Below are 23,545 nucleotides of genomic sequence, written 5' to 3' on the forward strand. Positions count from 1 at the left end.
TACTGTTTTGAGTGACTTGACTTCACAGCTTTTCCCAGGTGACAAGAGCTGCCTTTCAGGGAGCAGCATGGTGTTGGGAGCGTCCTCACACGCCTTCTGTGCTTGCTGGATAGAGGTCCTTACCCAAGCCTGGGGTTTGCCTCACCATGCTCTTGGACCATGTTACAGATACCATTACAAGTTCCTTTTCAGGTTATTTTTATGAAAAAGCCCTTTCAGGCTTGTCAGAAAATAATCTCCCAGTATTTGAGAGGATGTGGGATAGAAAAACATCAATAATATTTGGATAGAACCTGCCACTTGTGATCTTTCAATAATGTTTATGATCTTATTGCAGTGCGCTGTTTGCTTCCAAAAATAATAGTAGAGTCTATAGGTTTTAGAGCAATAGAGTAACTTTGAAGTAAAAATATAACCATTCTTTCTTGGCATTTCAGTATCATGATTAAAATACTTTTAATTCCAGTTTTGAAAAGGAAATAGTGAGCATGGTTTAGGTGTCACAGTACCACACGTAATATGCCATTTGTTTTCTCCTGAGGCATTGGGAAGAGAGGTGCACATCTGGGATTGGCACATGCTAAGTAGATGTCCAGAGCTGGCCGTGACTTGGAGCCTGAACATTAAGGGACTTTGTTGTTGTCAGAGGGGTTACAGGAGGAACCTTGCTTCCTGAAGCCACTTCAACTCCATGACCTGTCGAGAGTAAAAAGGTAGTTTGGAGGTGTTTTAAGTCCAGGACTACTTTTTCCCTTTAAATTCTGACTTGAAACCTACTTGCAATTCTTCCTGTCGGCTAGCCAACACCTAGGACAGAGAGCTCGCCGCATCCTGGCTGGGTTGCAGCTGGATGTTGCCACCTTCAGATGGTTAATGCCTTATATCTCTTGGCCAGTGAAAGACTGCAACAACCCCAGAGAAGATAGTAAAACCTGTGGGCTTGCAGCTTCTGATTTTGGGTCTCTGAACTAGCCAGAAACAGATGGAGAAATTGGTTGTGATTGTTTGGGGTGGCCTTATCTTCACTTCCTTGTTTTATATAACAAAAATCTCAATTGTTCAATTTTACCAATAAAGACTCAGAATCCAGGTGCTGGGGTAAAAAAGCCTGCTAGCGCAGAGAGGCAGGGAAGGCTCCCAGCTGAACTGCCTCTTCAGCCAACATCCAAAAAGAAGAAAGAGCTCCTTCAAACTGAATGCGCCTCCCTTCTACTTCCGGTGTGTCTCTCTATCCATCCTCCTGACTTCCTCTTACTCTCTGTGGGTTCTTTCTTATGTTCACTCCCTGTCAGCTGGTTGCTCACTGCATCTCTTGACTAAAGGCTGACTTTAGTTAATCTTGTTTACAATATTCAAGCAGAAAGCTCTTGAATTAAAGATGTGTGCTAGGGCTGAGCCACACCACAACTAGAAACAGGGTTTCCAGTAAGCAACACAATCTCAGGGTTTGCGGTGTGAACAAATATCCTGCAACACCTACTTCTGGGCTTGGTCAAGGCCTCTTTAGGAAATCTGTGACGTCAGACCAGAAGTTTCTTTGTCCCATGAAATGCTTGAAAGCAACATGCTCTATCTCTAGCACTCACAGTGGGTGAGTAATCCTATTATAATTAGCTGTCCCTGCTCCAGCCTTCCAGAACGAGGGTTGTTACCTAGTTGCTGCACCTGCACTGAAGTTCTTTGATGTGCATTTAAAGTGACAGTCCCAACAGTCAAATGGTGTTAACTAATCACTGAGAAACTTGAATGCGTGATGCTCTAGGAATTTTAAAAAGGGTAGTGTAACTGTCTGCTTTGCCTTTGCTAGTTGTGTAAGCCACGTGGTTTACAGATTTTAGGTGGTTTTTGCTTGTTTGTTTTGTTTTTAAATCATGTCTGACAGTGGTACAAATGACTGACATCTCAACAGGCCATGGCTTCAGGGTATGCAGTGAATTGTGGCCATCCAGAGAAAGCAGTGACCTGTGTGTTTCTTTCTCACACGAGCCATGGGAGTTGGACTTGCTGGCTGGTTTAGGTCCAGCGTTTGACAAACTAACCGTGACTTGCTTTCTGTCCTGCTTTGCTCTTTCATAAACAGATGTCACGTGATAGTACACCAGTGGCTTCTTGTCCATCTGTCTTGTAAGCAGGGATATGTTCTTTTTTTTGTTTTTTAAGATTTATTAATTTATTTTATGTGTATGAACACTTGTTTTCATGTACTACTGAAATCAGATTCCATTACAGATGGTTGAAAGCCACCATGTGGTTGCTGGGAATTGAACTCAGGACCTCTGGAAGAACAACCAGTGCTCTTCACCGCTGAGCCATCCCTCTAGCCTAGAGATAGATTCTTTTTATAGATGTTTGGTAAGTTCACACTTAGGGTAGTAGGAGTGTTGCTATTTGGAGCCCTCCCACAGGCAGCCTGAGCAGGGAGGTTTTGTTCATTCAGTGAGGAAGGCTGGGTTCCCAGGGTGGAAAGCGACTCACGGAATGATTGTAGAGTATTTGACAAGGGCTTGGCTCTCTAGGAAAATACCTTTGGGTTGAACAGAAAGGTTGCTCTGGGCTTTTAGAGTGTTTTTTTCCCTTTCAGAGAATCGTTCTTAGAAAGCTGGACCAAGTCAGAGGGTCCAGCAGTTTTGATGGCAGCTGGAGCAATGGCACTGGGAGTCTAAAATAGAAAGAGAAACCAGTGCCCTTTCAGCACAGTAAAACAAAATCAGAGATAGCGCTGAATCCAGAAAGTGACTAAATACTGTGGGTGTTCTCTGTCATGCTGGCCAAGATCTTGAAAGCAGTTTCTTTGGGTAACAACCAAAGTAAGAGTTGAATTGTGGCTTTTCATAAGCAGAAATAATCCTTCGTGAATGCTTGATTGTGATATTCTTGGTAGGCACTTTTTTATATCTAGAAGGAAGAACTTGTGACCTGGAGCACGTTTATTTCATACTTGAGGTAGCTGAGTGGGTTACAGACGTGGCCTGTTTTAACTTGGCTGCATTACTGACCTGTTGGGCTTACTCCATCAATAGCCATGAGCACCAGAGTGACTCGCTGACTCCACTCTCCACAGTAACATTTGGATGTCAGTTATTTGGTTTAGGTCCTCATCAGAGCAGACATTTGAGAGACAAAGACTCAGTTATGTATAGTGATTAGCTCATTTCAAAATGTCCCAAGAAAGCAGATTTCAGTATAGAACTCCGAATTCTAGTTAAAAAAAGAAAAAAAAAATTCCCCCCCTCTTTGGGTAGAGTAGAAGACAATAGTGAGCAAGTCCTTTAAAGGGGAGATCTTTTCTTTCCTTCCTACCTTCCAGTGATCAAGAATGGATGATGGTTGAAGAAAAAGAAATTACTACTTTTTTGAGTAAGGTTTCATGTTCAACGCTAAGACCGGGTGGCAAGAATTTAATTAGGTGCCTTTGTGAGCAGAAGCAAGAGTACAATTCCACTCCTTCCCAGGTACTCAACCCCTCCTCCCCCCCCTGCCCCCCCGCAGGAGCCGGTGGAGGGTGTTTGCTGCAAAGAATGAAATAAAGACATCAGATCTTTCCTCTTTCAAGTGCTTCCCACTCTAGTTGACCTACATAGGACTCGCTGTGTTAATAGTTCATGTGCTCTGTACATACACACACTTAGTAGCACAGCTCTTGTCTGTGTACATATATGATGCCGTATCTACGTGGAGTTTACCCTTGATTCCCATCAGCCAGGTGGTAACCCTCGTCAGACTGTTGCTTTGGGTGGACTTGGTGTGTCCATGGCCCACATCTAAAGCCACTTTCCTTCCTGGAGCCATAACCTTTCCCCTCCAGGTCACCTCAGGCCTTGAGAAAGCCCTCAGAGCATATCACTTTCCACTTCCTCTTCACCAGGGAACTTGTGGGCCAGAAAGACTGATTTCAAGAATGCTGGCTACTGTCTTCAGGGCTGAGGTTTCTGGGTCTGCCAGGCCCTGTTTGGGCCAGAGGGCAGCTTTGGGAGCAATGTGCCTGTGGACTCCATTGGAGAGATACTTGCTGAACTTTACCGGAATGTTCCAAGTCTTGTGATTCGATGTATAGTAGGATGCTTGGGGCGTTCGAATGTGATCTCTGCATTATCTGTGTTACTGTTCCCTGTTGCTAGTTCGTATAACCAAGACCTGACTGTTCCTTGTCACTGGATTCTACAAGCCTTGACTGTTCAACTGGATTTATGTTCGTGTCTGCTGCTCTCGACTCCAAAAGTTAAAGCAGTGGGTTTTCGATTGTTTAATTCTTTATTGCTAAATATTTATTGTAATAAAAAAATAAATAATTTTTAAATCCTTTTAATTGTTTTCAAGTTGTTGTTTTTGTCCTTCCTTGCTAGATGCAAAAGGGAAAGTGCTGTAGTAGGAAGCAGTGTCCAAGCTGCTTGATGTGTGGAACCATTGGTCAACCATTGGTCAAGCACAATAGTAAAGGTCTTGTTTGTCTTTTTAAGATGAGTCTTACTTAGATCCAAAGTGACCTGATTTCTTACATCTTTGTTCCACCTGCCATTACTGGGATTGCAGGTGTGTGCACTCTCAGGCCTGATTAACGTCGTGTTGACAATCCAGCTGAATCGCATTGCTAGCCCTAAAAAGGGCGTCGTTGCTCTTTTTCTGGTTGTTGCTTGTTTGGGGTATAGAAAGGTCAGCTTGCTTTCAAAAACCATCCTAGGTGTGACCTCCTTCAGTCCCACCCTGGTGACAGCAGCACTTGATTCCCTGGGGACAGTGGAAATAATAAACACAAACTTTTTTTTTTTTTCAAGGCAGGGTCTCATGTAGCCCAGGCTGGCCTCAAATACTGTGTAGCTGAAGGTGACTTTGAACTTTTGGTCCTCTTGTCTTATCTCCTGGATGCTCTGAGTACAGGCATGCCCCCATAGCCAGCTTAACTCTGTGCTGGGGCTTGAGCCAAGGGTTTTAAGTATGCTAGGCAGGCTCTCTACCAATTGATGTACATCCCTACCCTCTAGTTTAAGTTTAAAAAACAAAAAAAACCTTTCAGCTGTGTTCAAGCTCGATATAGCTCCTGGCTCTCTGGCTTCCTCCATTCCTTCCTTCATAATTTTTGAAAGATGCATTTATTGGCAGTAGGGCTATGCCCCTGCCCACGTGTGGATGTCAGAGGATAGTCTTTGGAATTTGCTTCTCTCTCAGTATGGAGGGTCCCATGGATGGGACTCAAGTGGTCAGGCTTGGTGGCAAGCAAGCACCATCATCCACTGAGCCATCTTTCTGGCCTGGCTCCTTCATTCATACCTTAAAGACAATACTAAAGAAGTTTTTAGGAAAAGAAATGAAATTGGATAAAGATTTCCTTCTGGGAATCTGATTAGTAAAATTTACACAAATTGGGATGTACAAATAAACCGAGAAGTTTCTAAAAGGTGTGATAGGTTTTCTGACATCCTCAAACTCCAGTTAAGGTTATTTGGTATAAACATACAGAAATAGAATCATATAATCAATGTGTTGTTTCTCCCCACACACACACACACACAAAATAACCTAAGCAGCTAGATATGGTGATATGTACATTATCCCAGAGACAGGAGAATTATCCTGGACCTACAATGTGAGCGAACGCCAGGCTAGCCAGAGCTACCCTACCTGTATCAACAGACAAAGCTCTGTGTGTGGTGGGGTCTGCGACTGTGGGTTTAGTGGGTTCAGGAACACACTGGCACAGCCAGCTGCCCACCCAGGTTAAAGCACATGGCCCTTAAAGGCAGCTCTCTGCACCATGATGGGGTTTGAAGATGTTCACTGATGTGTTGTCCTTGAAGAATGAGCAGTGGAAGCCCACGCAGGGACAGTGCCCATTACAAGACATCCTGTTCTGAGCTAAGATCAAAGAGCCCAAGGACTGCACTGTATCCTTGGCCGGGATGGGGATAACAAGAATGCCAGCGCCATGGTTCCTACTGTTCCTACATTCAGCCTGTGATAACCAGAAGCCCTTTCTCCTTATTGCTATGGATTCTGTTGATACAGGGGGTGACCATTTGGGCATCTAGGTCTTTCCTGAATTAATCTCCAGACAGCTGTCAATCTGTTGTAGCAAGTTACTCCCATAATTCCCAGCTATCCATTCGTCCCCCTTTCAGATGATTAACAGATGAGCTGTCGTCAGCCATGAATGGACTGTTCCACATGATAGTCACAGACTCTGGTTAAATGTTCCCTATGTCTTTTCCTTCTGTGGGTTTATAAGGCATTTCTCAGAACAGGCCCACCTTTGGAATCTACAGGTAGTGTATGCTGGTCAGTAGCAGGACTAACCCTTTGCCCCTTCCCTAAATCCCTCTCAGCTGTGACAGCTGTACTCTTGCCTGCCTCTGCCACCGAAAGCAAAAACAAAAGACAGGAGTAAGCTGACAGTTTTATCTTAGCCTCGCCACATAGCCCAAGCTGGTCTTGAAATAAATCAGTCCTGCCTTAGTTACCTCGGTACTGAAGTTACAGGCCCAAGCTTTCATCCTAATTATGCCCCTTGTAAAGGTGTATGTGTGTGAGTGTGTGTGTGTGTGTGTGTGTGTGTGTGTGTGTGAGAGAGAGAGAGAGAGAGAGAGAGAGAGAGAGAGAGAGAGAGGGGCAGAAGAGGGTGCCAGGTCCTGTAGAGCTGGAGTAGAGGCATTTGCGAGCCACTCAGTGTGAATGCTGGGAACTGAACTCAGGTCCTCTTGAAGAGCAACAAGTGCTCTTCATGGTTGAGTCATCTCTCCTGTTGTTTCTTGCTTTTTTGAGATGGGAGGGGGCAAGTCCAGAGCCTCACACATACTAGGCAAACTGCCTCTTAACTTCCTTTTTAAAACAGCTGCCCCAGATATGGAGAAGAAAGGAGAGAGATCTAATAGTAGTGGTCAGTACCCAAACAACAGAAAAATGGGAGTCACTGTCTTCCCACACAGGAAGCTAGGCTGATAGATACCTGGTATGGCTTTGGGCCATTATTACCTAGTATTCGTACTGATCACTTGTCATGGGTCTGTGTCGTCCCCCCCCACACACACACACACACTATGTAGACCAAGATGGCCTTGAACTCCTAGAGAGCCTCCTGCCTCTGCCTCCTGAATGCTGGAGTTAAAGGCATGCACCACTGTGTTTTTTTGGTGGTGGTGGTGGTGGTGTTTTTTGTTTTTTAAGACATGATCTCATGTTCTCCCAGGCTCCCCTCTAACTCACTATATTGCCAGAGATGCTTTTGAACTTCTGAGTGTCCTCTGACTCCCAAGTTCTTAGAATTTTATGGTACTTTTGTTCTTTAATTTGTGCCCTGTGTGGCAGTTCATTCCCGTTGACAATCTCATGATATCCTTGTCACGGCCAGAGCTAGCCAAATACATGTACAAGCACACACAGACATACGGCTTCATGAATGTTAGGGGCATGAGCCAGAACCTAAAAGAGCCTAGATCCTTAGGAAAGTTTAGTGCCTGAGGTTATAACAAAAGAGAGCTTTAGTAGAAGACCCTAAATCGTAGAAGCAGCTGCCCGTTTGCACCATTGCAGACTTGAAAAACTGATGTTTAAAATGCATTAATAGAAAAAAAAATGGCTCCGCTTGCCTCTTGGCAGGACTTGGTCACAAAGGCTTATCTTCGTGGCCTGATTTTTGAGTCGAGTGGACAAGGCAATATTTTCTTGGCAGCTAAGGAAATAGCCCTCAAGGAACTTCGATTCTTCCAAGGTGGCAGGGTGGGTCCATGGCTAGTGTCTGTATTCCAACTGCCCATTGATTAGCTGTCCATGTCTGATGAGGTGAGGGCCAATCAAAATAATACTGGTACAGTTTGGCTTGAAAGGCCTTCGGGCTGGAGATAGAGTCTCAGGACAGGGCCCCCATCTAGATGTGTGAGTCCCTAGGTTCAGTCTCTGATGCTATGAAAGTAAAACTCCGGGGTGTTAGCTTTTGGGATTGTGTCTTGCAACTTGGAAGTTTTTACAATCCTGCCTAGGTCTCCCAGATTGTGAACTGCCATGTCTGGGTATTTAAAGGATTTTAAGTGTGTGTGTGTGTGTGTGTGTGTGTGTGTGTGTGTGAGCGTGCGAGCATGTGTGTGCAGATCATCAAATTTTTAAATAATTAATTAATTATTAAGAGGCAGAGTCTCATTCTGTAGCTCAGGATGACCTAGAACACACTCCTGAGTGCTGGGATTATGGACGTGGTGTTTTTGTTTTATTTTGTGTCTCCTGTCCACGTTGCTCCCACCTACCTACCCCACTTGCTGATTTTGACAAACCCTTTACCACGGAGCTCTATCACAAGCCCACAGGCATGGTTTTAATTCTTAATGAGAACATTAAAAAATGTTTTTTATACATATGCATCGTGTGAAGGTCAGAGGACAACTCTTCAGAACTGATCCTTTTTCCATAGTGTGGGTCTGAAGGACTGAACTCAGCCATCTCTCTGGCCCAGGAACATTATTTTTGTTGAAAAGGGGACACACGGTACCTAAGGAATAATGTTCAGCAGACTGCTGCTTTGAGAGAGGGTGGCGTTCTGGGTCCCTTCCCCCAAACCATTTTCCTGCACCCTCCTCTTTTTCGATAAGTAATGCCTGCAGGAGATCATAGTCGGGTGTACACTTGGGTTCACGCTTCCAGAATAAAGCAGTGGGCTGAGGTGGTTTCGCACAGCTGGGATACAAACGTACAGATCTTGGTGCGAGACAGAAAAGATGGACCCTGGCGCCCACGGGACAACTCCTCCAGCTGTGGGTCATGTGACTGCTTTCCCTTGGCAACGGCTTGTTCCTAGCAACCAGGCTGCTGGTCCAGGCGAGCTGCCAGTGGACGGGAGGTCGCCGCCATGAATCCGTCAGGAAGCATTGGGGTCCTAGACCAGGGGGATGGGGACGAACATACATCCAACACCCCGATTCTTGGGCCCTCCGTGAATTCGGAAAACCCGCAGGAGCGCATCTTGGCAAGGCGCCTGCGCATCGCTGCCCGCTTGGAAGCCCGAAGGCGGTGAGCCCGGTGGTGGGGTGGTGCTGTGAGGGAGCTGGGGGACCGGCTGGGTGGGAGCTCTGTGGTGAGGGGCGGGTGGCTACGTGTGAGCGGGAGAGCTTTTCTTCCAGAACATTTAAGCACTGAGTTTTGAGACAGCTAGGGCTACATATGGGCTACCTTGTCCCAATATTTAAAAATAAAAGATTCTAGGCTAGATTTAGTCCAGAGGCTAGTTTGCTGACCTGATGTAATGGGGATTGTTCTGTGAAAGATTCAGTTATCCACAATCCACTGAGAATACCTTATAACAAAGGCCAAGACGACGACCACAGCCTGTGAGCCTGTGTGATTGTTCCACGTAGAGGCGAACACCTTGATCCTTTTTAAAAATAGAAAATAAAATAAAGTCGGGTGTAGTGGCTCATGCCTTTAACCCCAGTGCTGGAGAGGCAGAGGAGGACAGATCTCTGAGACCAAGGCTAGCCTGGTCTACATAGGAAGGCCTTGTCTCCTCAAAATAAAATAAAATATAGTAAAACTTTCAGTTAATGGCCAAAGTCACTGGGCCCTAGGCCATGTCAGTCTGCTGTGGTGAACCTGCTTGTTTGTGCTTGCAGAGACTGATAATCATTTTCCAGAATCCATCCAGGTATTGCAAGCTCCAGGCCTGTGAGCTAAGCGGTGCTGTGCTGGGGATCACCACGCCTGCATCCCCGGGCCCTGCTCCCTTTGTTAGCTTAGGCACAGTCAAAGGGGCATCCATTTGGCTCCCATGCTATGAAAGCCCTTATCTTCTGGTCACCAGAGTTAATGTGGCAGGTTCCTCAATTTCTAAGTAGTTCATTCCAGTCTTACTTTTGCGGAGAGAGAGGAAAAAAAAATGATGTTTGGCTGAGTCTACAGGTCCAGCGGAAACCTAAGATGAAGGCTGCCTGTATGTCTTCCTCCTAGGTGGGCAAGGCCACGGTGATGGTTTGCATCTCTAGGTACCAGTGGTAACTGAGATCTTGTTTTAATTGTCCTAAAACTGCCTGGATAGGTATTCTCCTCCTCACCAACACTTTCCTAGTGACCATCGGTCTTCTCAGGAAGGGCTAGGAGCATCATTACAGTGTGTATTTGCCACTGTGTTCCAGGCTATTCCTCCTGGGAGCCCTGCTACCACTTTAGTTAACAGGTTCTGAGGTGAGAACCGGGGTCGGTTTAGGAACTGGGCCAGGCAGGGCTGTCCTGCAATCGGTGCTGCTTTCTTTGGTTAGCAGATGGACTGGACCCTTGTCTGGCCTTCTGTTTGGCTCCAAATGATGCCAAATTTAACCGTCTTCAAAGCTGTCTGCGGATCATGGTCTTGACTGTCACAGTGGCCTTTGACAATGATACCAGGGATTCAGTGAAGATCACATGACAAAACTTCCCCCAGGAAATTTATACTCTAATCAACAACGGGCATAAGTAGTGCTGTAAGTGTGAGATATGACAGGGACAGAAATGACTGCCTATTCTTTTAGGGGAGCCAGGCTTGATCTTTAACACCCCAAGGCAGTTCACAATTGTCTTAACTCCAGTTCCAGTGGAACCAAATGCACCTCTTCTAGCTTCTGTGGGCACTAGGCAGGCACGTGGCTACACAGACATACAGGCAGGCAAAACACCCTTTCACATAGAATAGAATAATAATATTAATCCTGTTCAGCACAATGGAGGAAATAGGCCTACTCCAGGGTAAGGGGGAGGGGTGCAACTCAGTGATTTATCATGTGGCAATTCCCAGCACAAAAGGAAGGAATGAAGGGAGTGAAGGGGAGAGCAGAGAAAAAAAAGAGAAAAGCAGGAGGAGGAAGGAAGAGAGGAGGAAAGAGGAGTCCTTTCCAAAGTATATCACTGCAAAAGTCCAGAATACCAAGCCCAAAGAGAAGTGTCTAGAAGCTTCCAGAGTAAAGAAAATGCACCAGGTGCTGTCCATACCAGTGACACCAATACTTAGGAAGCTGAAGCAGATGGTTCAAGAGTTCCGGGCCATCCTGAGCTACAGAAGGAGACCCTGCCACAAGGAAACCAACAACAAGACAGGATAACCGAGGGTGATCACGTCCAGCCTCTGTGTGGGTGCTGGAGGCTGGAGGTTTGAACTCAGGTCCTAGTCCTCATGTTTCTATCTTCCCCGGTGGAAGTGGGTGGTTTCTGTTTTGTTTTTAGATTTATTTTCTTTTATGTGTATGAAGGCTTTGCCTGCATGAATGCATGAGCACTGCATTCCTGCCTCGTGCCCGAGGAGATCAGATGAGGGTACTGGATCCCTGGAACTTGAGTTGTGAATAGGCATGTGGGTGCTGAGAGCTGAACCCAGGTCTTCTGCGAGAACAAGTGTTCTTAGCCACCAAGCCATCTCTCCAGCCTTGTAGTGTGTATCTTAGCAGATTTTGGTTTGGTCTCACTTCATTTCAAGGGTCTCTTAGTCACATGTGGTGAGTGCGATCCTATGGGCTAGCACAGTGCCCAGGTTGGAAAAAAAAAGTGAATTAAAGCAGCAAGGGAGGGGGTCATGGTAGCAGTAATCCCAGCACTCAGGGAGGCAGAGGCAGAAGGATCTCTGTGAGTTTGAGGCCAGTGGGGTCTATAGAGTGACCCCAGGACAGCCAAGGCTGTCTTGGAAAAAAAAAATCAAAAAACAAACAAACAAACAATGCAGCAAAGGGACTGAAATAGAAACTCGGGGAGAATTTGTAGCAGATCTGGACAGAAGTCACTTTCCTTTCTGAACTCCTGATCTTTGTTCAGGGACTAGCTGGGAGTATTTAGATAGAGTTGGTTATTAATTAATTGATTGATGGCCAAGGTAGGAAGTTTGAGGTGGGGGCTGGCAGACAGTTAAGTTAGCCTGGTAGTGGCCTAGCAGAAGGGAACAATTGGTGTTCTTTCCAGAAGAGCGAGGGCTAGGTTCAGATCAGGGAAACTGAGTCAAAGGACACTGCTGAGATGGGTTTGGGTAAGACTGGATCGGTCGCTGGGCAATGGTGGCCTTTAATTCTAGCAGAGGCAGAGGCAGGCAGATCTCTACAGAGCGAGTTCCAGGACAGCCAGGGCTACACAGAGAAACACTGTCTCTGAAAAAAAAAAAAAAAAAAAAAAAAAAGAAAACAAACAAACAAAAAAAAAACCCAAACCGAAAAAGACTGGGAGCCCAGTGTGGCTGCCAGCTCTCTTATCTCCAAAAGGGGCCATACCATGGCAGAGCTGGTGGACTTTGAACACAGTGGGTGGAGCCGAGGACACTGGAGGAATCTCTTGTTTCCTAATGAATGCTGGAATCCTGGCAGCTTCCTTCCTGGAGCAGCTCAAGAGCCCGTATGCCTACTTAGGCCTTGGGAGTGAGGAGGCTGCTTGGGAGTAAGCAGCTTGGGGGTGGCAAGCTCATTGCCTGGTACCTCCTTGGAAAATTCCAGACCTTTCTCTCCTCTCTCCCTCCCTCCCTTCCTTCACCATGTAGCCGAGGAGGTAGGAGGCCTGGTGCTCGCCGTGTGGCCCACACTGCCCCTGAACGTGTGCTCTTCTGTCTGTCTTACTTTCTAACTAAAATACAAATTCTTACTGCAGCTTTAGGGCACAGACCTGTTTCTGGGAGCCCTAACATGCTGGGCTCTAGGCCAATTAAAGAGAGCAATTAATGGGACGAGACAGAGAAAAGGGCTTTAACTAATATGATCACACTGGGATGCTTAGTGACCCCAGGTTTATCATGTCAGTTCTGATTCTGAAGGCCCCTACAAGCCCTGTTCGAGGCCACCACATGCCTTACTGTTCGCATAAATAAAAACAGACTGTGAACGAACACTTATGCACAAGTTGTTGGTTTGTTCCTTTCTGTCATCGTCGACGCAGGGTCCCACTCTGTAGCCCAGGCTGGCCCGGAACTCACAATAATTCTCCTGCCTCAGGTTTCCAATTGCTGGGATTACAGGTGCAAGTAATGATGCGTGGCTGAGGCGGGAGATTTAATTAGAAAGAAAAGCCACGGAGGAGGAGGAGACAGGAACGGCACTGGCTTGGGTGGAAGGACTCAGGTTGCTGCCAGCAGAAAGAGCGGGGTAGCAGAGAGATGGAATATGTCAATGATGAGGATAGCCTAACAAAAATCTGGTTCAAGGGAATTGATGGCCGATTTGTCCTTGGAGACATCCTGGTATTATCTACTAGATGACGAGCGAATACAGGATGGACCTTCCATCACTAGCAGCTCCAGGGCGTAAGGGCCTCCTGTCCCCAGCAGTGCCCCTATTGCTGTTTAGTTGGAAGAAGTCCATATGGCATGAGGGAGGCCTTCCCAGGAGATGAGCACTGCTCCGAGGTGAAGCCTGCCATTGGCGACGTTTGTCTTCCCGGTAGCCTGGCTTGGCTTTGATTCCTTGTTATAAGGATGCTTATCCATGAGACCTGTTCCCGAAAGCCAAGGTCAAGGTCACTGCAGGTTCAACCAACTCCTGAAGGTCTGGAGCCAGGATCCTGTAAAAGTGGGCAGTGTAAGCGCTGAGCGGTCTCTCCAGGCCCGGTGTGCCTGTTTCATGCCATTTGTAAATGCTACTCAGTAACATAGTAAGGTAAATAAAGAAGTCCCCAGAAACTGAATTCCCTTTTCCTAAGTCGTTCCTTTCGTGTGTCTGTCAGCGTTGGTATATTTTTACAAATAATGCCATGTGCACACCACAGATCTTATATGAAAGATTCGGGGGAAGGCAAGCAGAAGAGAGTTAGGGCCTGAGTGAGCCAGGCTCTGTCCCCGACAGAGAAAGGGGAGAGAGACCAAAACAACAAGGAGCAAGAGAAAGGGAGGTAAGAGGTAGAGGTCCTTTCATCCTGGGTCCGTCACCCTGTGGGTGACGGCTGATGATGACATCACAGGTGCCTAAGCAACCTAGGAGCATCGCACTGGCTCAGGGGCGGCCGAGAACAAAGAGTTTCCCTTTTTCTTTTAGGGGCCCCGACCCAGGTAAAGCCAGAGGCAGGGCAGAATTACAGAATGAGCTTGTATGAGTCGGGATTCATTCTTCAAAAGATCTTAGGGTGCTCGCTTCGGCAGCACATATACTAAAATTGGAACGATACAGAGAAGATGAGCATGGCCCCCGCGCAAGGACGACACGCAAATTCGTGAAGCGTTCCATATTAAAAAAAAAAAAAAAAGAAAAGAAAAAAGATCTTAGGGTTGATGCGATGACTCTGCAGGTAAAGGCACTTCTAATCAAGCCTGACCGCCTGAGTTCAGTCCCCGGGGACCCAACTGGTAGAGGGAGAGAACGGATTCCTGCACGCTGTGACTACGCGTGCGCACTGTGGCGCGGCTTCCTGTCAATGAATAAAAAGAAATTAGATTTTTTTGAGCTTTATTTCTTTTGTCTTATGAACGTGAGTGTTTCGTCTTCGTGTATGTCTATACACCACGTGCACATCTGGTGCTCTTGGGTGCCGGACCTGCTCACTGACTCTCCTGGAACAGGAATGGACGAGGTGGTTGTGCGCCGCCGCGTGGGTGCTGGGAACCTACTAACCCGGCTCCTCTGGAAGAGCAACAAGTACTCTTGACTACTGACCACCTCTCTAGCCCTAAAGTGTAATTTTAGAACAGAGTAATTGTTTTAAAAGAATATTTTTAAGGGTTGGAGAGGCGATTGAATCATTAAGAGCTCATATTGCCCTTCAGGCTGAACCAGAATTCAATTCTCAGCACCTATGGGTGGCTCAGAACCAGTTATGACTGTGGTATCAGGAGACACCTCTTCCCTCCATGGACACCCTGCGTTCATATGCATATACTCACACAGAGATGAACACACACATAACTTAAAACAATAGAACTTTAAAAAGATTTTAGTGAACATTTTGATCGCAGGGGTTAGGAAAAAGAGAGAGAGATGCCTGGCAAGAAAGAAAGAGCCACCTGAGAGCTGAGCGTGGGCATCTCAAAGGGGAGTTACCGTTAATTTGCAAGACGTTTTGGTGGCTTGGGAGTTAAACCTAAGGTTGCTAAGACTGCCCCTCCTCTCTTTGACAAGGGAGGCTATCAAGTAGCTTGTGAGATTCCTTGGGTAGGTAACCGGAAGTAAAACCAGGAGCCACTAGGGTTGCCCAAAAGCTTTAGGAGGGGTCTTTTTACTGTAGGTGGGGTTTCAGGTTTGGTTCTCGGGAAACTAGTTTTGTGTCTGGTAAAGGAGAAAGGTCTTAAGCAAATGCTGTTTGTTGTTGGGGCTTTTCTCTGTTCTGAGCAGGTGAGAGGCTTCAACTAGAATCCTGTGTGAGGCTCCTTTTCCCTCTCTAGTCCATAAATTCTTATCTTTCTAGCCTGTCTCAATGCATCCTTTCAGATGTTTTGTTTTGAGATATGGCATCAAGAGCCCAGGCTGGCCTCAAGCTCACTCTGTAGCATAGGTCAGCCTTAAACTCCTAATCCTTCTGCCTCCACCTTCCAAATACTGGGATTACAGGTGTGCCCTAACCTACATCCAGCTTTCCAGGACATTTTTTTTTTTTCTCTAGACTACAACCTGCCTCTGCTGACAACCTATGAAAAGCCCTTCATTTCCCTCTTCCTTTGTTCCCTCTGTCCCTTCTGTTTCTTCCCAGGAAGCAGAGATTATAGGTGTGGGTCGCAGTGCCAACCTCAACTAGCTTTTTGAAGTGTTTCTTCCTTTTTGAGACAGGACCTCACTGTGTAGCTCAGGCTGGCTGTTAAGTCGGGATCCTCCTGCCTTTATCTGTGGAGTTGCTGGAATCAGAGGCCCGAGTTGCTTGAGATTACATCCCCTCTTTTCTGGGCTGCTAGGTAGCTCATTGCATTGTCGTTGTGTAAATAACTGAAGTCAGCTGCTGGGGCCGGAGAGATAGCTCAGTGGCTAGGAATGCATACACACTGCTCACGCGGAGCACCAGAGTTTGGTCCCAGCATCCACAGTGGACGTCACTGTCTACTGAGTGCCTGTAACTCCAGCTCCAGGGGGTCCACGACCTCTTCTGGACTCCGTGGAGTCACGGAGTCCAAACTAACACCCCTTCCTGCACCTTCCCGACACACACACACACAATTTTAAAATAAAAATAAATCTTAAAAAAAAAAAAAATCCAGCCACTAATATGCTTGAGAATGTTTGCATTGGTGTAAGAACGGCAGTCATTTTGTGCTTCTGTGTTTGTGTGCTTGTGGAAACTTTAGAAAATTCATACAGGCGAGGACTGACAGGGGAGTAGACATGCTTCAAGGTTTGGTCCGTTTTACCAAACTGTCGTTTATTCAGATTGTTACACACAGTGTAAATAGTGCCCCATTATGTCTACGTTTAAAATAGTTTCTAATCTGATGGGAGAATAGTGGTGTGTGCTGGCTAGTGTCATGTCAACTTGACACAAGCTGGAGTCGTCTTAGAGGCGGGAACCTCCATTAAGAAAGTGCTTCTTTAAGACTGGGCTGCAGGTAAGCCTGTAAGGCATTTTCTTAACTAGTGGTTGATGGGGGAGAGGGCCCAGCCAGTTGTGGGTGGGGCTGTCCTGGGCTGGTGGTCCTGGGCGCTATACAAAAGCAGGCTGTGTTAACAAGCCACGAGCAAGCCAGTAAGCAGCTCCCCTCCATGGCCTCTGCATCAGAGGCCGCCTCCAGGTTCCTGCCCTGCTTGAGTTCCTGTCCTGATGTCCTTTAATGAAGGACAGTGACACAGAGTTTAAACCAAATAAACTCTTTTCTCCCCCAGTTTGATTTTTGGTCGTAGTGTTTCATCACAGCAATAGAAGCCCTAAAATATGATTCAACTGGATCCCTAGGGTTCTATGCTGAAGGGTCCCAAAGGTCCTGGCCCAGCCACCTATTGGAACGGTCAGCTGGTGGAAGACTGATTGTAAAGTCAGGGAATAAACAAATAAATATATTTCAAGACAGGGTTTCTCTGTGTAGCCAGCACTTTCCTGGAACTAGCTCTGTAGATCAGGCTGGCCTCAAACTCACAGAGATCTGCCTGCCTCTGCCTCCTGAGCGCTGGGATTAAAGGTGTGTGCTTAAGTGCAGAGCCTGAATACTCACAGCCACATTGTTCTCCTTTGATTTCTCTCTCCCACAGAGAAGCCCTGGGAGAGTATTTAGATGGAAAGAAGGAGAGTGAGGAAGAGCAAAGCAGGAGCTACAAACAGAAAGAAGAGAGCAGATTGGTACGAGCTGGTGGCAGCCGAGTCTCTTAGTCTGGTCTTCACAGCCAGGCAGGAAGGAGCTGCACCTTCTGTGTCTCTAGCTGGGGCTGAGCTGGAGTCTGTCCCATTTGGGGGTTCCCTAGGAATGAGTTCGCAGACTGTAGGTTCCTGTCAGGAAAGGTGGTACGTAAGTACCAGCATCCCCTGGAGACTGGGGCAGGAGAATTGCTGTGGCTTTAAGACTGGCCTAGGTGAGCTCTTCAACCCCCCCACCCCCCCACCGGAAGGAGCAGCCTTGCTAGGCCACAGAGGAGGACATGGCAGCCAGTCATGAAGAGACTGGCTAGCGTCAGTTGGAAGGGGAGGAGGACCTCCCCTATCAGTGGACTTGGAAAGGGGCAAGGAGGAGATGAGGGAGGGAGGGAGGGTGGGATTGAGAGGGAATGAGAGAGGGGGCTAGGGCTGGGATACAAAGTAAATAAAAAATTAAAAAAAAAAAGAAAAGAAAACCTGAATGCAAATGTAAAAAAAAAAAAAAAAAAGACTGGCCTAGGATACAGTAGGAGCCTGTCCCAAAAACAAACATGAGAAACTGGGCCTGAATGGGTGGGTGGGGGTGGCTCAGTGATTAAAGTGCTTGAGTCAAAAGCACAAGTACCTGGGTTTCAGATCCCCCAAACCCATGTAAGTGCTGAGTGGGCAGGGGGCCCGAGACAGGGATCCCAAAGCCAGCCGGCTTAGAGCTCGCCATGTAAGGCCCACGCCTTTAATCCCAGCACTCAGGGGGCAGAGGCAGGTGGATCTCTGTGAGTTCGAGGCCAGCCTGGTCTACAAAGCAAGTCCAGAATAGCCAAGGCTACACAGAGAAACCCTGTCTCGAAAAACAACACACTGTGTTGACCCGGCTGGCCTTGAAATCAGAGATGCTCTTAGTTCTGGGATTAAAGGCATAAACCAACCTGCCCAGCCTTAATTTTTTTTTATAATTACATTTCATTTCTTTATCTTATGTGACCCAGATGTGCGTGCATGGTGCATGTGGCAGTCAGAGGACAATCTGTGGGGGTTGATTCCCACAGTGTAGTTCCTGGGGGTCTTTAGGTTTGGCAGCAAGGACCCTTTCCCAGGGAGCCAACTCACCAGCCCTCTAAATTCTTCCCACATTGTTCTAGCTTCACAGATTCTCATTTCTTTGTTTTCCAGAAACTGACTAAATTGTTGCTTTGTGGTACCGAGTTGGTGACAAATATCCAGGTGGCCACAGACATCAGAGAGATCCGTAGGAGGGTTGAAGAAGAAGAGATAAAGCGCCAGAGGTGAGCCGTGAGCTGCGCTTGCGCACTGCCGACGTGCCTGTCCGTCAGTCCTCAGGATGAAACTTTGTTCAACTTAGTCTCGTGGAATCCCCTTCCTGCTCCTTACGAGTTCCCCACCCTCCTGCCTCCAGCCTGAGTCCCAAGCCGGCGTGGGTGTAAAAGGAGTACAGCCAGCCCCCTGCCTCAGAGCAGCACGGGACTCTCAAACTTGGTTCGTCCTAAAACTGAGCGGGTAAAGGACCGCAGGAGGCCACACGAGGGGGCTTTTGGGTTTCTCTGCGGAGTTCGGAGGAGGCGCATTAGGCAGAGGTGCGCCGTCTCGGAACGTGCTTGGGAGCGGCGGGTGTGGCTCCCAGGGTGCCGACAGCCCCAAGGATGACTCCTGCAGGCTTGTCGGGTAGGAGTTGCTGACAAAGCATAGGATGACTACGGTAGGGAAGGTGGGGACGGGGGAGGGGCTACACGTCCCTGAAGTCAATACCCTCCTTTGCCACACAAACTCCTCGATGGCTCTGAAGCTGCGGCAGGATTGATGGAGACCTGGCCTTGGAGCGCCCCCTAGTGTTTCATCCGCAGAGGCGACTCTTAGATGAGGCAAAGATAAAAACCGAATTTAGTGACCCTCTGTGAAGAAAACACCGGGCTTTCTTCCTCTTCTTATCTGGCCTTCTCCGGTCTCGGCAAACACGCTGGGGAACAGTGTGGCTTGTCTTCTGCAGTCTGGCACACCAGGAAACATGATAGTGAAGATTTGGAAAGGCCCAAAACAAAACTAAACAACTGAGAAGCTCCATATCTCAATCAGTGATACAGAGACTCACATATGTATAGCATAGAAAAGAAAAATTGTAACAGGTACTGTGTGCAATAGGTACAGTGGGGGGGATGGGCTGGGATTAGAGGGCGTTTATATTGTGGCTCCTGTCACTAAAGGAGTTTGTGGCTGGTCGCACGCCTGTGATCTCAGGAGGCAGAGGCAGGCGGATCTCCGTGAGTTCGAGGCCAGCCTGGTCTACAGAGTGAGTTCCAGGACAGCCGGGGCTACACAGAGAAACCCTGCCTCGAAAAACAAAACGAAGAGGCTTGTGTGCTCTTGTTTGGTGACAATCACATGGAGCTGCAGGCCTTCACTGGTGTGGTCCCGGCCGCCATCTTTCAGAGGAGCTCCTGCCTCAGCTCTTACGCCTTCCTCTCGGCCACGTCCTCAGTGTACCCCCTCCCCGGGGCTGCTTTTCTGTTACCGATGACCGGAACTTCCTTCCTGTCTTGTCCATCCCATTAGTCTAGCTAGGGAGGGAGAACCAGACATCGGAGACTCTGAACGGTAGCACTTGGGATGGGGCTGCCCGGTCCTGAGCGCCCCCAAACAGTGTGTCATTTTATGAATCCTAGCAACAGGTGTGCAAAGGTCACCGGGGCAAGTGCTTCGTCCTCTCCAGTGCCCAGGGGAGAAAAGCGAAGCTTGCAGAAGTTGGGTGGCTTGTCTTGAGGCCACTCACGGTGAGGTCAGGATGTGGGTCTACGCTCTTGGTAACAACCGCAGCGTGTCACCACCCACCATCGGGGCCGGCTCCATGCGTGTGCATGGACGCACTTTTCTGTCCACATCGGGGTTGTAGTTTATGAGGGAGAGGTTTTGTGTGAGTCTCTTGTCTGGATGCTTTGGCAAAACACCCGACAAGATCAGCTTAGAGAAGGGAGGGTTTATTTTGGCTCACAGTTTGGGGTCACAGTCCGTCGTGGCACATGGAAGCCGTGCCAGCAGGAGCTCGAGGCCACCGGCCACACTGCATCTGAGGCCAAAAGGTAGAGAGATGCATGCTGGCGCTCCGCTCCGCTGCTGTCCTCAGCCTCGGCCTTCAGCCTCTGCGTTGGTGTATTTAGAGCTGGTTTTCCCACCTCAGCTGACCTAATCTTGAGACACGCCCTTGCAGCCATGCCTAAAGGTTTGTTTCCCTGGGGATCCTAAACTAAATTTCAATGTAGATCTGAGTATGGGCGTTAAGAGAGTGGGAGAGGTGGAAAGAGGGTCTCTGTGCTTTAGTGTATGGGTTTGCTGCTGGTCTTTCTTGGCAGGTGCTTGGTGTAAGTTACTTGGGGTGAAGCATTAAACCAAGAGAAAGGCTGTGGGTAAAGGTGCTCGCCGAAAGGCTGACAAACTGGGTTCCGCCCCGAGACCCACACGGTGGAGGCAAAGAACTGACTTCTTCAAGCTGCCCTCTGTTCTCTACACACAGGCTGTGGCTTGTGCACACACATACACAGACACACTAAATAAGCAGCATGTAGTACCAAGTTAAGCTTAGAGTACTCTTCCCCTGGGTGAGAGTCTGGACCACGGAGCCTATGTCACGCGCTTAGGAGAAGCCATCTCTGGAAGGCAGGACCTGGGGCACCCAGCATGTTTTCTCTTTGCAGACTGGAGAAGTTGGAGAATGAAGTCAAGACCAGCCAGGACAAATACGAGGAGATCTCGGCGAAGTGGGATGATAGCAAACAGAAGCGGATTCCCCAGCAGCTGTGGGAGTTGCTCACGTCCCAGCAGCTGCACTGTGCTGGGCTCATAGAAGACAAGAACAAGCTGATCAGCGACCTGTTGCAGGTAAGCCCCCACCCCCACCCCCCCACCCCCCGCACGGAGGCCAGCCTCCATCCTGGCTGAGGGGGGTGTGGCCTGGCGGTCCTTGGCGGTTCCTGCCTTACTTTATCACCCAGCATGTGAGAGAATTCAAGCCAGGAGTGGTGCTATGCACCTTCAGTCCTGGCACTTGGGAGGCTGATGCAGGAGGAGAGGACGTTCAAGGCCAGATGGGTTACAGCAATGAAATGATATTGAAAAAAAAATCCACCTGATCGATTTTCATGCTGAGCTGAACTCCTAACCTATCATGCATGCCAGCTCTCTCAGGTAGATAGTTCCCAGTTCTGTTGACTTTTCCTGTGTGCTCCTCTTTGTTGACTTATCCTGTGTGTGCCTTTTTACTCTGCTGACTGATCCTGTGCGTGCCCCTTTATTCTGTTGACTGCTTCTTTAAACTCAAGGTTTTGAGTCCCATTTGTCTATTTTTGGTTTTGTTCCTACTGCAAATCTAGTATCCCAAGGCTTTTCCTGTTTGCTTCCAGGCACTTGCTGTTCTAGGCTCTGCCTTTTTAAGTTTTTATTTCGTTTGAGTTAATTTTTTATGACATAAGGGGAGAGCACTGTTTTATATTTTATATGGGAAATCCCCTGCTATTTCAACAATGCTTCTCTTTTTCTTTGTTTATTTTATGTGTATTGGTGTTTTGCCTGCATGAAATTCTGTGTGAGGGTGTCAGATCTTGGAGTTACAGACAGTTGTGAGCTGCCATATGGGTGCTGGGAATTGAACCTGGGTCCTCTGGAAGAGCAGTCAGTGCTCTTAACCACTGAGCCACCTCTCCAGCCCCCTTTTTTCTTTTCTTTTTTCCTTTTTTCCTTCCTCCCTTCCTTCCTTCCTTCCTTCCTTCCCTCCTTCCTTCCTTCCCTCCTTCCTTCCTTCCTTCCTTCCTTCCTTCCTTCCTTCCTTCCTTCTTTCCTTCCTTCCTTCCTTTCTTTTATTTTCAGTTTCTGGAGACAGTCTTATGCAGTCCAGGTTGGCCTTGAACTCAGTCTGTAATTTAGAATGACCTTGGACTCTAACCCTCTGGCCTCTGCCTCCTAAGAACTGAGGTTGCAGGCATGTATCATTGCATTGGGTTTCTGCAGTGCTGTGGACCAAAGCTAGGACCAACTGCACGCTAAGTGAGCGCCTTACCAACTGAGCTGCGTCTCTGGCTCCAATAGCATTGGAAGGACTCTCACCATATATACTTCGGAGCTGTGAAGACTATATTGGGTCTGTGTGAGGGAAGTAGCTCAGTGGTAGAGTGCTTGCCTAGCATGCACCAAGCCCTGCCATGCACTGCCTGCCTTTGCCTGCCTAGTGCTGGGGTTTAGAGGTAGATGCCACCACATCTGATCTCTTTTTTTCAAACCAAGTCTTGCTCTATGGGTCAAGCTGGCCTTGAGCTCACCATGAAACCTAAGGTGGCCTCAGACTCCCTTAGTAACCAAGCCTGACTCAGATTCACAGTCCTCCTGTCTTGAGGCCCTTGCCCTTATGCCTGGCTCGATTTCTAGTGTTTACAGATTTGGGTGCGAGGTGGTCTGTTGGGTGTGCTTGAGACTTGTTGCTTCTGTCTCTGTTTCTGACTGATTCTGTTCTCTTCTCAAGGAGCTAAAAATAAAAGATGACCAGTACGTAAAGGACCTGAAGAAACAGTCAGATGATATCAGCCTGCTTCTGGAGAGGATGGAGGAGCAAGTGAAAAACGTGACAAAGAACTTCCGCCAGGAGCTCTTTCTCATTGAGGTGAGGGCTCATGGTGATAATGGCTCCTGTCCTGACAGTCTGAGGTGCCCCTCCCCCCACCCCGCTCCATCCTTTGATCTCTGTCTCTGATTTTAGCGTTTATTTGCCCATTCATTCATTTATTCAACAATAGTCAAGTGTTAATGTATGCTGGGTACTATTCCAGGAAGAGGAGAGATGGCCATGAACAAAACAGAGCCCCCACTGGAGCCTGCGTTCTCACGGAGACAGCTAGAACTAAACATGTCAATTCCTAGGTGTAGAATGTGGCTGGTGCTAATAAGTATTGTGAAAGAGCAGACAGGGTGGAGGGCGTGCAGTCAGTTTTCCGTCACTGTGACAAATCCCTGAACAAAAGCTTAAAGGGAAAAGCCTCGCTTTGGCTGGTGGGTTTAGAATGTGTCATGATAGGGAGGGCACAGGGCAGGAGCAGTACATGCTGTAAGGCAGGAAGCAGAGAGGATTATGCCTATGCTAAAGGGTGTCCTTCTCCCACTTTATTCTACCCAGATCTGTTGTTGAAGGGGGATATTAGACTCTGGATAGCTTCTCTACCAGGGCTAGTTCCCAAATAATTGACACAGAGAGACCATAATTTATGTTATAAGCATAAAGCACTAAAACTGGGAAGATATCAACCCTCTAGGCTGTTTTCCCATCTCCCAGCTACACACCCGAAGTTATTTGCCAGTTGTCATCCTGTCTGGGCTGGATCTGCTCCAT

The 23,545-nt window shown here is 47.7% G+C and overlaps 1 protein-coding gene and 1 non-coding gene across 3 annotated transcripts in view; both read left to right on the forward strand.

Moving 5' to 3' along the window:
* The first annotated feature begins 8,802 nt into the window (after positions 1 to 8,802).
* Positions 8,803 to 23,545, forward strand: part of Drc1 (dynein regulatory complex subunit 1) — a 34,865-nt gene continuing 20,122 nt past the window's right edge. For both annotated transcript variants that reach the window (XM_055626380.1, XM_055626390.1), the window contains exons 1-5: positions 8,803 to 8,988; positions 17,067 to 17,154; positions 18,337 to 18,449; positions 20,868 to 21,051; positions 22,685 to 22,822. In XM_055626380.1, the coding sequence (XP_055482355.1) occupies positions 8,828 to 8,988; positions 17,067 to 17,154; positions 18,337 to 18,449; positions 20,868 to 21,051; positions 22,685 to 22,822 (684 nt within the window). In that variant the 5' untranslated portion in view covers positions 8,803 to 8,827. The remainder of the gene's footprint in view (positions 8,989 to 17,066; positions 17,155 to 18,336; positions 18,450 to 20,867; positions 21,052 to 22,684; positions 22,823 to 23,545) is intronic.
* On the forward strand, positions 14,029 to 14,135 carry LOC129691573 (U6 spliceosomal RNA). The gene has a single exon (XR_008722498.1). It is a non-coding gene; the product is annotated as a U6 spliceosomal RNA (small nuclear RNA).

The sequence above is a fragment of the Psammomys obesus genome, unplaced genomic scaffold (assembly GCF_907164565.1).
Source record: "Psammomys obesus unplaced genomic scaffold, mPsaObe1.curated_primary_1811, whole genome shotgun sequence".
Classification (NCBI taxonomy): Eukaryota; Metazoa; Chordata; class Mammalia; order Rodentia; family Muridae; genus Psammomys; species Psammomys obesus.